The 14643-nt window shown below is 36.2% G+C and overlaps 1 protein-coding gene across 3 annotated transcripts in view; it reads right to left on the reverse strand.

Moving 5' to 3' along the window:
- LOC136816884 (polycystin family receptor for egg jelly-like) overlaps nucleotides 1–14643 on the reverse strand; it is a 55286-nt gene that overhangs the window by 25552 nt on the left and 15091 nt on the right. For 2 of the 3 annotated variants that reach the window (XM_067073227.1, XM_067073219.1), the window contains exons 6-12: nucleotides 13522–13653; nucleotides 12966–13166; nucleotides 7318–7456; nucleotides 5636–5897; nucleotides 2614–2752; nucleotides 1748–1813; nucleotides 267–352 (exon numbers count right to left, since the gene is read on the reverse strand). In XM_067073227.1, coding sequence (XP_066929328.1) covers nucleotides 267–352; nucleotides 1748–1813; nucleotides 2614–2752; nucleotides 5636–5897; nucleotides 7318–7456; nucleotides 12966–13166; nucleotides 13522–13653 — 1025 coding nt within the window. The remainder of the gene's footprint in view (nucleotides 1–266; nucleotides 353–1747; nucleotides 1814–2613; nucleotides 2753–5635; nucleotides 5898–7317; nucleotides 7457–12965; nucleotides 13167–13521; nucleotides 13654–14643) is intronic. The other variant, XM_067073235.1, reaches the window with a different exon arrangement.

Genomic DNA, 14643 nt, shown 5'->3' on the forward strand with positions numbered 1-14643 from the left:
TTAATCAAACAAATAACCGGTGTCGAACTGTGATTCACTGTGGTATAATTTTAATAAAGATGGCACTACATATTATTTTGCTTCACCTGGCATGGCTTGCGAAGAGGCTTGAGAGAGACAGGGAAGCTAGTGATGAAAATTCAAAATGAGATTTGCAAGTTAATCATCAGGAAATTATTAAATGTAGACTAAAACGCAGCATAAATAAACACATAAGAAAGTATAAATTAGGGATCCCGTGTATAAAGGGAGAGTTAGCTACTTACTTCTGTAGTCGTTGTTGTTGTGGTAGTTGTGGTGGTTGTCGTGGTGGTAGTTGTAGTGGTAGTCGTTGTTGTTGTAGTTGTTGGCACTAAAAAAGAAAAAAGAAAAATTGTGTACTTTGAATTGAATGAAAATATTCATCTTTTTAAGCAATATAACTGAGAAAAGTCGTTGACGGATTAATAGTCTTTCAAAAGAAAAGCGTCTTATACCAGTGGATATCCCTTAAAACCTACAAAAAGTAAAGGTACCTTCTATCTGAAAATTTAAGTGGAGTTTGAGGCTGAAACTTTTTGTGTTGAAAGTACGCTGTCTATTGTTTTCTTCCCTAGCAGTGATGTTTTGTAGAAACCAGTTTTCAGTTTTTCACAAGGGAGTGAAAAAATGCCATTTTTTAGCTAATTATCCCTTAAAGCCTACAAAATGGTTTTTCTCGAATAAGTTTTTATGAAATAGTCCTTTTGGTCTCAAATTTTGAAAAGTGATCCACTGCAAAATTACTAATGTTGCAATTAGATTATTAGTACCTAAATATTTTCAAAAGTGTACTTTAAAATCAAATTACATATTAAAACCTACACTTCTATTATACTTTACAAACTTGACCCCTTGCTCAAAACTTACTGAAACTATGAAATTGTAATTCGGGTACTGAACCGTGATTCAATTGATGAAATACTTGCTAGAAATCCATTGTATTTTTCAGGATTTCATGCCCAGAATGCAACTGCGCCTGTTTTTTTTTGGGTCAAAACTTTTATTCACTTCATTTTTGACGTATGCTCTATAACTAATGCTTTTCTAAATCTCCATCAAATTTGTGACATTTTGGTATATAACATGAGAAAGTTCTCAATCATATAGTATTATTACAAAAGTTAGTTTTCACCCTTTTTTATAAGGGCAATTTTATAAGAACAAAAGACTGAAAATTCGCCAAAATCTGAGAACAAATTTAGAACAAATTTAGAACAATCTGAGTGTTAAATTTCAGAATTTAATAACAAGGTACTGATTTTAACAGATTTTAAACCCATTATCAGTTTTTAAGTAAAGAAACTAAGCCTTAGGCCTAGTTTATATATTTATATTTTATGCCGCGTCTAATTTAAAAACATAGAAGACATAATCAAATTCGGCAATATAAACATGACTCTTAAATAAGTTCGAGCTTAACAATTAAATATGGCAAATATTGTCGAATTTGAGGCAAAAAAATAGATAAGGGTTTCCCCTGGGGTTTCCAAAACCATCTCATCTTTATTACCCTCGTTTGAGGTCTAATTCTTCCCAGATAAAGTCGACCTTAATAGAAAAAGTTGAGTTCATGACGCCGACAAAATTTAATAAATGTCGAACTTGTCGAACTTATCTAAATAAATTAGACACGGCGTAAAAGCGGCCTTATAAACTAGATCTGAGCTGTGTATTTAAAATGTAAAATTTCTTGAATTTAAAAAGATTATATACATAAAGCACTTACAAGCGACGACAGTATAATCAAGTGATTTTTGTGTATAGCCTTGAGTTTTTAAGAGAAAGGTATTATCTAGAAAAATAGACAAAAAAGTAATTCGTAGAAGAGTGAAGAAGTTTGGTGGCCATGCGAAAGAGGGTTTTGAAACAAGTGGCTAGATGCACAGATCGATCAGCGCGTGGTGCGCCGCAAGTGTAACTATAAAGGGATTAGGTGCAAAGGAGTAACCCCCACACCCGACCGGCGGTACATCCACATCTACTTCCTGTGTGGGTGGGTACCCTCCTATGTGGTTATAAACAAATGCTAGCATACCGGGTTCAGAATCACTGACAAAATACTTTCGTGGTTCGAGCTGGGGTCAAATCTACAGTTTTGAAAAACTTTAAGTCGCGAGGCGTTCTGAGCATTTAGCTACATGTTTTGAAAGCTTTGTAGACATTTCCGCCTCCAATTTCTTAGAAAATAAGATCAATATGGTCACAAAATGTTGAAAACCTTAAGAATATTTTAAAGAGCATCTTTAAAGGCTTTCAACCAAGAAATTAAGAACATTCACGAATCCAAAGCAAAAACTTTTGGCGTTCTCATTAAAACGCATTTTATTTATAAATCCAGTGAGATGAGATGGGGGTAAAAATTAGAGGCAAAACTAACAAAGCCAAATCTAGTCCTGCCACAAATATCTATTCGAACCTGGTATATTGGAGGAAAACTTATTTCCGTGTCGAAAAAGTGTTTTTCTTTTAACCCTTAGCGGGATAATTTTTAAGGACCAAAAATAACACCAAGGGCGACAAGGGTGTGCACGTATGTCCTTCCCGGTGGGCGTAACTTTCTATTGCTTCGATAACTCTAAATTGCGTACTTACCTTCGATGATCGGTGCCTTTATCTTCACTAAGTTGAAATGTTTAAGATTAAAATCAACAATATCTCTTTCATATTTGCCAATGAAATTATAACGCCCTTTTAGCTCAGCAAAACCATTTCCATAAAGCACACAGCCAAACTATAAGAAAGAAGTAGGGAAATAAGCTTTTTAAAACAGAAAACTCTAAAAACCATTTAGTAATTCATTTAAAAAACATCCAGGCAGCCTTATTCCTCTCTTAGTGTTTTAATAATAACCAGCTAGATGCTGAATGGACCTACCTGATGATGAAAGTTAGATAGCAATGCGAGGAGAAAAATGAAAAAAATCAGTCAGAAAATATAGCGTTTAGCGAAAATGCATAACGCAATAAATTCATCATTGATTGTTGATTGGGGGACAGGGAAGGGTTGTAGGGAAAAAATAAATAGAAAATTCTGGTCGCAAAAATCAGTTTTATTGACAATTGAATTATGCTTGATGGTGAGCATTGTTATCAGTAATGTTTTGTGTTAAAAACATAGAAATATAAGGAACAAATCCAATGAAAATCTGCAAAAACGGCGATTTCCGGCATTTTCAACCGGAAAAATTTTTTTCTCAAAAATCAAACTCGGCCATGTTTTGAGCATTGCGAATACGCATCTTTCTGCAAAATATCAGAAAAAATTCGAGAAAATGTCAAAAAACCGGTTTTTCCGGCATATTTCCGCCAAAAAAATTTTTTTCTCAAAAATCAGAGTCGACCATATTTTGAGCATTGTTAATACGCATCTTCGAGTAAAAAATCAGAAAAAACTAATGATAAAATCTCGAGATAATGCCAAAAAACCAGTATAAAAACCATATTTCCGGCATTTTCGGCCGGAAAAATGTTTTTTTCGAAAATCGGGCTCCGTCACATTTTGGGTATTCATCATCATCATCATCATCCTTCGACCTAGGTCCGAAGGAAGGGTTGGGTGGTTGCGCCAATCAAGATTCTGGACTCTTTTCAAAAGATTTGTATAGCAGCCATCAAGGCTCTTCAGCATGGTTTTTGTCATGGTCCAAGTCTCCGAGCCATATAGAAGAATGGGCTCGACAAGACTTCTAAAAGTTTGAAGTTTAAGAGCGTTAGACAAATTAGAGTGCCATATCTTGTTTAACTTATTGCAAGCTTTCCAAGCTAGACCTTTCCTAATTTTAAAATCGTTTTCAGAGCTGTTAATATGAGAGCCAAGATATTTGAAATCCTTCACAAGTTTGATATTGACACCATTCTTTGAAGTTAAAGGGAGAACATTTCCAGAGGAGCTGATAAATTCAGTTTTTCCAGCATTGCAATAAAGACCGACTTGACTGGCCGAAGTTTCAAGTGAGTGAAGAAGACTTTCAAGATTTTGAAAATTTGGGTATTACCATTTTGCATCATTGTGCCGAAAATCAGGAAAAACGAACGAGCCAATCTCGAGAAAAGTTGGTAACTAACGAACGGACGAACATCAGTTAATTTATAGGACCTCCGGGTAGGTCCAACAATAATAGCAATAATATCTTATATTTAAAGTGGCTGGTCATGAACAAATACGCTTTTAGACAGCCCAGTTATTGTCTTCACCAGGAGTTAGTTCATGTAATGTTTCCAGCTCACCCAAATAGAGACTTGTACGCATGCGTAATTTGCCGTTCTTTCAAACCATATTCAGTTAATTCCCGTGATAAACAAAGAGGAATGAATCCGTAGAGGTATACAGTATGGTATGGGCTGACAGTTTGAATTTCCTAGATCCTAATGACGATTGAAAACATAGTACTCTGTACCAGAGTATATCTCACGTTTATCGCTTTGTGGTACGGTAGTATCCTCTGCGACAATGAATTTTGAAATTAGCCCTAGATATCGGGTCTGTGTACAGACAAAAAACATAGCTAATCAAATTTTGTTATTCTTTTGCTGGCCGCACATTCTTAGAGAAAGCGCAAGTTCCGAAATTAGGTTTTTATTTTAGTAAGTGAGGACAGCGCTAAATTCGAATTATCCACTAAATTTTTTGAGGCAGAAATTCTTTTTATGGTAAAAAGTCTCTTTAACTTTGAGAAGTATGGTATAAATCGAATGTCTCCTTCCTTAACTTGAACAAGTTCTATTGTCCATTTAACAATGCATCATAAACCTTACTCAATCTCGAGATTTCCTTAAATTCGAAATAATTTTGTGTTCGCTGTGCGTGTTCGAGTTCTAGAGACTTCACTGTATTGAAGAATTTTATGATATTTTCCCAGCTCCTTTGTAAAACTTTCCAACGCTTCCCTCCATTGCCTCAATGTAAATGAAAGTGCATCAGTGAGAGCAAAAATTTTATTCCAGAAAAGTTTCAGCACTACGTCTAGAAATCATTTTGACTTCTTGTTGGTCTTCTAACCCTTAGAGAGATCCCCGGGGGATAAAATTATCCAGAACTGAAGAATTACGTCCAATAAATGTTTCTCAAATATTTTAGTTCTGAAAGTATTTGCAAATAAATAATTGTCAACCCCACTTCTAGTTTTATGGTAATCACGCCTCCTATTTCTTTGTGATGGTAAAAGTAGGAGATGTCAATTTTGAAATTTTCATTTTCCATTGTAAGTGATGGTATAACCCTATTCGTACTAAGAGTAAAGGAGACTTTTTCTGTTCGGGGAAGAATGGGTTGATTAACAATTAAAAAGGTATGACCGCATCTCCCTCCTCAAAAAAGAAATGTGTCAAGAAAAAAGGTTTCTCGCTATAAAATGTGAATTGTTTTCCGTTGTTTGATGAATTTTCTGGCTATTTTTAAAGGGAATACTTAATCGGGTAAAAATTTTCCTCTACGAATGGGTCACTTTTGTGAAAATCTTTGCTAAGACTCAATTGAAGTTGACTAGAAATGTTTCAACAGGGAAGACTTCGTCTAAAAATTCCGACCCTTTTCTCCTACTTTCCCCCTTTAAGGTAATTTTAACCCTTTATTTGACTACTCATGATATTCAGAATTCAAAACACGTAATACTTACTGTATAGCTGTCATTGAGGATGGGTACTGGAGTTGAAACGGTTGGTAGTAGAGACTGGTGTTGACTCTCGGCAACTGTTACTTCATTAGTGTAATGCACAATAGTGTATTTATTACTAATTATATCACGCTCACGAATTGAGAGGGGCTGAATCCCGGTTGGCATGTCCCAGTTTTTTGTGGCATTGAAACGCGGTGGACGTTTTAACATTGTATAAACCTTCTCCGTGTGTTTTGTGTTTCCAAACCAATATAGTGGATCTCTGTTAAAAAAACAGGATAAATGTAGATCTTAAGTTATAGAAATATTTTCCGGCCGGTCGCATGAGAACTTTTTTCCTTCACCTGCATTCCGGAAGCACTACATTTTCTTTATTTTCACCTAACGTACAATTTTTTTGAATGTTTTCCTCATTGATGGTACGTATTTTGATATGAAAATGGTGATCTTAGTACAATAAACCTTATCGGAGTTTTTTATTTTTCTAAAACAACGATGCATTGTGGGATTGTTTCGGGGGTTATTACAATAGAATTCCCTCAAAAAATTCCTAAGAGATTTCTATTGTAATACCCATTGAGTTTAAAGCCCGAAGGGTTAGAGTTCAATCTCTAACCTTTCTCAGGCAAGAAAAAGTGAAGCCTTAAAAAATGCGCCGCATTTTTGACGACAGATTGAATCTAGCAATTCCTTTGTTTACGATTGATATTTTTTTCTAAATTTAGCGGTAAATTTTAGTTTCAATCTGTCATTTGTGTAAAAACCAGGCGAGCCGCTCAAGGCCGCGCAACTTTGGTAGGATTTGTTGCCTTCAAATCCTACCAAGGAGATTGACTTCTAGCCCTTCGGGCTTATACTTCATTGGTAATACCCCCGAAACAATCCCACAATGCATCGCTTTTTAGAAAATCAAAAATCAAAACTCCGATACGAAAATAAAAATAAACGAAAATGATTGGTACCATCTGATAGAGCATGAAGTTCTGAGCAAAGAATTGTATTACAACAATTCTCTGACTAAAACACACAAAGAAATACAGCCGCTTTAAGACCAATTAACTGTCAGCTCTTTGACGTCAAATCTTGTCTTGATCAGTACTGGCGTCGTTATGTTTTTGAACTTCAAGCGGCTGTATTTCTTTATGTGTTTTAGTCAGAGAGTTGTTGTAATACATTTTTTGCTCAGAATTTCTTGCTCTTTCAGATGGTAGAAATCATTTTCGTTTATTTCAAATTTTGAAAATCACAACGGAATGGAATATAGTCAAGTCGTCTTACAAATCTGAAACGTTAAAATCGATAAACACGTCATCGACCTGTCTGCTCACAGCCCCGGTGAAACTTTTTTCATCAGTGTGAATAAAATTAAATGGGGATAGAAATTCTATTACTCAAAGGTGTTCCAGTGGGAATGGTTTTGTAGGGCGATTTTCGAATTTCGAATTGAATTTCGAAAAGGGATGAAATCATAGTCGATTTTCCAGCGGGACTTAAACTCCAGCGTATTTTCCCATCAGGGACGAAATTTTTGCCATATTTTTAGTGGGGTTGGGGCCCAGGTCCAGCGGGTCTGTGACAGAGAGGTGTTTTTATTGATTTTTGAAGTTATTTGTCTCTTGTCTTTTGACACCATTATAGAGTCTAGTCTAACAAAATTCCTAAAAATTATTATATAGGTTTACCTCATTTGAAGATAAGGGTGACGGAAAGGTGTATAAAATTCAATTCCGTTTGTGTGCTTATGAAATGTATACCCGTTGCGAATTTGTAAAAAATCTTCATAAACTTTGGTATTGTCAAGTTGCACCACACTAATTTTATCTAAGAATCAATAACAAATAAAGGTCTTTCGTATTCCAATCATATGCGTGTAAGCCCCCTCCTTTTAACCCTATTCATAGTAGGCTTTTAGGAGTAGTTCAGAACTATGAGAGGCTTTTCCTGTACCACCCTTTAATTTCTTGGCAGTAAAGAACCTTGTCGTAATATGACATATTATGAGGTAAATTTGGACAATGAATTTTGATTAAGCTCAAAAATCTACAGATTTAGAACGCCATACAACACATGAAAAAGGTCCACGATTAGTTCTGACGCTCGAACAACGGAAGTTAATCATTGAAATTAACTAATCAAAATTTAATCGCGATATTTCTGACAGACATAAAAAGAAATAGCGTTTTTGGACAGGTTGAAAATATATTCAGTAAAGTGGAACAACATTATAAAGAAAAATCTCAAAAAAACTTTGAAAAATGTAGATAGAAAGTGAAGAAGAGGGAAAAATAAGCTTCTTTCAAAAGAGTGTCGTAATAATCATTTTTACGCCTTTCTTTGACCTTAGAATTGCGAGAAAAATTCAAAAAATCGAAAGATATTAGCCCGAAGTTTATCATCAAAAACGGCAAAAGAGCCATTTTTTACAGTGAACCATATAAAAATGCTGTATTTTTTTACTCATTCTATTAAATCAACGATGTAAAAATAATAGATAACCAACTACCTCTAGAAGGCACTTCTCCCAAGAGAACAACCATTGTTTTCCTATTGAAATGAGCACTCCTTTAAATAGCTCTGTGTGCAGTGCTTGTTATGCTTTTAGCTAGATTTTGACACACTTTTTGACATCCACTGAATTGATAGAAAATTTGAATTGTTATTTACTGCAAATTTTGGATTTTTTTTCAAAAGATAAAGGTACCAATCTTTAGACAAATTGACTACGGATCGGCCTGATACCACTTAATCTTCATCTGGATAAATAAACGCTCATAAAATGATGTTATCTGAAAAATATATGCGTGATTTGAAGTGCGATATCTCACGAATGAAAAGTGCATGAAGGTTGCCTGATACAAAATAAACAGATGAATGTTTATAGAACAATAATATATAATTAAATAAATAAAATTCCTTCTGTGAGGCTGCCTATAGGAAAATACACTTTTTCTAACCCAAATTTTGGAAAAATATACATCACGTGATCGATTCTGTCCAATAGAAGGTTGCAAATGAAGCAAGTTTTTATTTAATTGCACTTTTTACGATGCAAAATGTCATTAATATTTTTACAACCGTAACACGGATGTTTTTTGAGAATCAAGGCAAGTTGGTTATCTATTATTTTTACATCGTTGATTAAATATTATTTGAATTTTGTTTTAGTGAGAAATTTCTAAGACCTTTTGATTTATAATGGGTAATACTAAAATACGCAACCACCCACCAACCACCCAACCAGCCACAACAGCCACAATCAGCCACAACCCAGCCACAATCAGCAGCCAACCAGCCACAACCATCCACAACCAGCCACAACCACCACAAACACCCCCACACAACCACACCACCACAACCACCCAGAAAAAGGTACAACCAAACCAAAAAAAGGTACAACAGCCCAGAAAAAAAGGTACAACCAACACAACAGCCACAAACCAGAAAAAGGTACAACCAGAAAAAAAGGTACAACCAGCACAACCACCCAGAAAAAGGTACAACCCAGAAAAAAGGTAAACCACCAGAAAAAAAGGACAACCACCCACACCACCAACCACACCAACCAGCTAGAAAAAAGGTACAACCAGCCACAACCACCCAGAAAAAGGTACAACCACCCAGAAAAAGGTACAACCAGCCAGAAAAAAAGGTACAACCACCCACAACCAGCCACAACCACCCAGAAAAAGGTACAACCACCAAAAAAGGTACAACCAGCCAGAAAAAAAGGTACAACCACCCACAACCAGCCACAACCACCCAGAAAAAGGTACAACCAGCCACACCACCCACAAACCACAACACAAGCCAGAAAAAGGTACAACCACCCACAACCCAACCACCCAGAAAAAGGTACAACCAGCCAGAAAAAAAGGTACACCACCCACAACCACAAATCACAACCCCACCACCACACTCTGATTATAGTAAAATTATTAACGAGTGACATTATGAATCCTTAGGCCGCATTTACAGCTGTTGGTTTACTTAGTTAAAAATAAGTGATGATTATTTTTTCTGTTTTTTTTCCTTAGAAGTTTCCTCTATGGGTTACAAAACAACAAAAAGTCCGAAAATCGTCTCTTTTTGTACATCCGTTTTGTTAAAAATCAATAAAATTAACCCAACAACGTCATTCTAAGAAACATTTTAAAGATATTCATGCAATAAAGAAAGACAAGAAAGAAGCCGTGTCTCTATGCTGACAAAGCAAAATAAACAGAGGAACTCAAATCTGTGCTTGCGCGACGTCCTTAGTATCTTTTGTTCAACATTTTGTGTATGCAAATATTTAAGGAGATACATATCAAATTTTGTCCTTCAAGGCTTTTGCAGAATTTACAACATACAATTTTTTAAGAAATTACATACACCAAAACAGTCAGAAAATGGTAACCTGATAACAGATGTTCATAATTTTCTTACGCGCACGGTAAACCTCTAAAGGCACTTGAAAATTATACATCTGAGGAAAATAGTCCTCCCGCGGAAAATTCTACAACAAGAATCTTGTTGTGCGCCGGAAAAATAAAAACTAATACGGCGCCCTATTCATAAACACAATCGCGCAACTTTGTTGTCATTCCCAGTCCTTTTAGACGAACGCGGTCCTTACGATTTCGAGATTGCATATTCGTCAGATTGTTTGTTTTCACACATCCCTTTAGAGCTTCAGCGTGGTGTGCAGAAAACATTCACAATCTGATCTCAGGTTAGAAAATGGTGAAAAGAAGAACTTATACACGTTTCAATTTTTAGTCTTAAATATATGAGAAATTAGGAGATTCAAAGGCTTAAAAAACTTTCGACATTCTTATAAAAATTGTCAAAATTGTGCAGGCATCACACATCCCTTAAATAGTTTTTTATAAGGATTGCAAAATAGCCCATTTACTAATTTTGCTGTTAAAGCGAATTCAGAGAGTGATTATAATTTGATTTGACAGGTTTCTGTTTTTAGTTTGCTTTTTCAAATAAACAAAAGATTCTGTAATGAAATAAGAAATAGAATAATCAAACGTTCTTTCGTTCAATCTGTATTTGTTTAATCCTCCAATCATCATTTACCTCACATAAAACAATCCTTTGCAGTGACTTACTGGTGCCTGAAGTTTCTCGCCAGATTTCTGCAAGATACAAGGGTATTCTGTAAAGTACTCAAAAATCAATAATATTAGTCCGATAAAAAGCAACAATTGTAACCTGGAGATGTGCTGTACGTTTTTTATAAGAACAAACTATGTAAGAACACAAGACTTCGATGACCAAAGTATAAAACAAGGTAAATTTGAACCTTTTTCCGGGTGGTTGTACCTTTTTCTGGCTGGTTGTGGCTGGTTGTACCTTTTTCTGGCGGTTGTATCTTTTTCTGGGGGTGTGGCTGGTTGTACCTTTTTTTGGCTGGGTGTACCTTTGCCCGGTGGTTGTATCTTTTCTGGGTGGTTGTGGCTGGTTGTATCCTTTTTTGGCTGGTGTACCTTTTTCTGGTTGGTTTGTACCTTTTTTCTGGTTGTGGGGTGGTTACCTTTTCCTGTGGTTTTAAACCTTTTTTTCTTTTTTTGTACCTTTTGTGGCTGGTTGTACCTTTTTCTGGCTGGTTGTGGGTGGTTGTACCTTTTTTTCTGGCTGGTTGTACCTTTTCCTGGGTGGTTGTGGCTAGTTGAGGGTGGTTGTACCTTTTTTTCTGGCTGGTTGTGTGGTTGGTTTTACCTTTTTTTTCTGGCTGGTTTACCTTTTTCTGGGTGGTTGTGGCTGGTTGTGTAGTGGGTGGAGTGGTTTACTTTTTTTCTGGCTGGTTGTACTTTTTTCTGGTGGTTTTACCTTTTTCTGGGTGGTGTTTGGTTGGTGGCTGGTTTGTGTGGTTGTTTTTTTCTGGCTGTTGTACCTTTTCTTGTGGGGTTGTACCTTTTTCTGGTGGTTGTACCTTTTTCTGGGTGGTTTTTTGTGTGGCTGGTTGTAACCTTTTTTTCTTGGTTGTACCTTTTCCTGGGTGGTGTGGCGGTTGTAACCTTTTTTTTCTGGTTGTACCTTTTCTGGGTGGTTGTGGGGTTTGTACCTTTTTTTGGGCTGTTGTACCTTTTTCTGTGTGGGTGTTGTACTTTTTTTTCTGGCTGGTTGTGGGTGGTTGTACCTTTTTCTGGTGGGGTGTACCTTTTCTGGTGTTTGTCCTTTTTTGGGTGGTTGTGGGTGGTTGTACCTTTTTTTCTGGCTGGTTGTACTTTTCCTGTTTGGGTGGTTGTGTTTTTTTTTTTTGTGGCTGTTGTACCTTTTTCCCTGGGTGGTTGTTACCTTTTTCTGGGTGGTTGTGGCTGGTTTGTACCTTTTTTCTGCTGGTTGTACCTTTTCCTGTAGTTGTCTTTTTCTTTTTCTGGGTGGTTGTGGTGGTTGTACCTATTGGTTTACCTTTCTGGCTGGTTGTACCTTTTTTTTCTGGCTGGTTGTACCTTTTTCTGGGTGTTGGCTTGTGGCTGGTTGTACTTTTTCGGGGTTGGGCTGGTTGTACCTTTTTTTCTGGCTGGTTGTACCTTTTCCTGGGTGGTTGTGGCTGGTTTTGTGGGTGGGGGTAACCTTTTTTTTTGTGGTTGTTTGCTTTTTTTTGGCTGGTTGTATTCTGGTGGTGGTAATTGGTTGTTGGCTGGTATTGTGGCTGGTTGTATGGCTGTTGTGGCTGGTGGGTTGTGGCTGGTTGTGGGTTGTGGCTGGTTGTGGCTGCGTTGTGGCTGTTGGGGCCTGTGTGGCTGGTTGTGGCTGATTGTGGCTGGTTGTGGGTGGTTGCGTATTTTAGTATTACCCATTTATAATTGGTGATAATAGCACAATTCTACTAGAAGTAGTTTATTTGTTATCATTTTTTTTTGTATTTTCTTTGATAGTTTTCCATTTTTGATTATCTTCTCAACGAACACAAAACCGCTATCTTCTTTGAATTCGCTGTTTTGTTTCCGCTGCATATTATATTGAACAGACTTTAACCCTTTAAGTGCCAATGTCGTATATAGGCCTATATAGCCTTTAAAAGTTTGAACTAGCGATTTTCTTTTAAAAAATTAGAAAAAAATTACCGTGGCACTTAAAAGATTAATATTTTGGCCATCAAAGCCTTATGTTATATACCTTATCGGGGAAAAGTTCGTCGGGGAAAAGTGACGAAATTTTGGCCAAGTCACGAATATTTTTCCCCGACGAAAATTTTCCCCAGCCTTAATGCGTTTACCAACTACCAGCAAGTGACGAATATTTTTCCCCGACAAAAATTTTCCCCGACGAAAATTATCCCCGATAAGGTAGTTGTTTTCACGAGGAAAAAACGTGCAATGATAATTTTACTCACAGTGGTATAGTTTATAATAATAACTGCAGAAATTTCTGACTGAAGTCATTCCAGGTTTGTAAACCACGTCTATTCTTTTTACTTTTATCCATTCGCCCAACCAAAAAGAACCAAATCTCGTGATCTGGATTTTAGTACCATTGGTAAAAGTAAGATATGTATCAAAACTCTGCATATTATATGTCTGATATTTATAAACAGCTGAAACAAATAATAATAATGTGAACTAGACTGGAGTCGTTTATAACCAATCTACTCTAAAGGTCGTAGAAGGGAGTGGGGCCGAAATTTTTTCTAATAAAAGTAAAGCTAAATGTCAGCTTCATAGAATTTGGCAATGTTAAAAAGTTTCACAAAAATGCCAAATTTTTGCTTGAGGTATATCATATTACATGCTAGATTTAGGCTGGGTTTGGATCCTAACCTAAGAATAACGTAAGAATATTTCAGGATGATTTTTCCAAAGTACATAGTTAAGAATACCCATGATAAAATGGCAAAATATCATTCTTATAAAAAAGCGTCCAGACCGGGCTGTTATTGGATAAAACGTTACCGTAAACAGTTACACCCTCGTCGCCAAAGTCTTTGTAAACTGTAGTATTCAAGGGAATATATTGACATCTATGAACTAAGTTAATTTCCAGCGTGATATCTTTGGGTTCTAATTCCCATCGCAAAATATAACCTAAATAGGAATAGAACGTTAAAACATATTAATATGAATAATCTCAAATATATTCTCGACTCTGCGCACATCATGCCTAGTTTAAAAGGGGTGTGATGAATGTGACTATCAAAGCCTCATTGCTTGTTGTTAGAAAACGAAAGCGAAAGCGTCTGGGTTTTCTTGTTTATACAAGATTTGATTTTGGTGCGATTTTTTTGGCATTGTGTTGTTAAGGCAATCACCGCGCTCAAAAATTCATTGAGTTTTCATCCCAAATCTATATAAAAAAGATCGAAGCGGTCCGCTAACATGGACAGATTCCCTCACGGAGTAATTGCCTTTAGAATGAATAAAAGCCACGTGTGGAGTAACCAAGATCTGATTAGAGATGAAGAGGCGAAGGATGTTTTAGACTTCGGTAAGTTTTCTGTACCAACTAATATGTAATAATAAAAACTTGACCTTTAAACCCATACATTAGATCATTTCCACCCGGAGAACGGCTATTTTCGAAAACACAGTAAAATTATGTTTCACCAGTCTATATATTTATTATCAAGGATTGCGATTTAATCGAAAAGTTTTGTCTCCCTCAGAGGGTCATAAATTCTGGAAATTTCGACTTATATTTGGTAGTTTGGTTTAAATTCTGTGAATGATCTTTATAAGGGTCGTAAAAACGTTAACAGTGGTAAAAAAATTCAGACAATATAAAAATTTTAGCTCGGACATACCCGCTGACCATCTCACCTCACCCTGGGTACAAATTCTTGCTAGAAATTTTACTTTCAACCCGGCGCTTGCTCGATCGAGAGATACAAGAGACATTCCCTTCGAGCTTCAGGGATTTGATTTAGACCCGTTGTCACAGCTAAGTTTAACTCCCCTAAATTATAACTCCCCAGTCATAATGAGCTAGGTTATTGTGACTCCCCAGTTAAAATACAATAGTTTATTTTGACTCCCCAGTTCTTATAAACTAGTAAATTATGACTTCCTAGAGTTAAT

This window comes from Clytia hemisphaerica, unplaced genomic scaffold, assembly GCF_902728285.1.
Source record: "Clytia hemisphaerica strain Z4C2 unplaced genomic scaffold, Clytia hemisphaerica genome assembly, whole genome shotgun sequence".
Taxonomy (NCBI): domain Eukaryota; kingdom Metazoa; phylum Cnidaria; class Hydrozoa; order Leptothecata; family Clytiidae; genus Clytia; species Clytia hemisphaerica.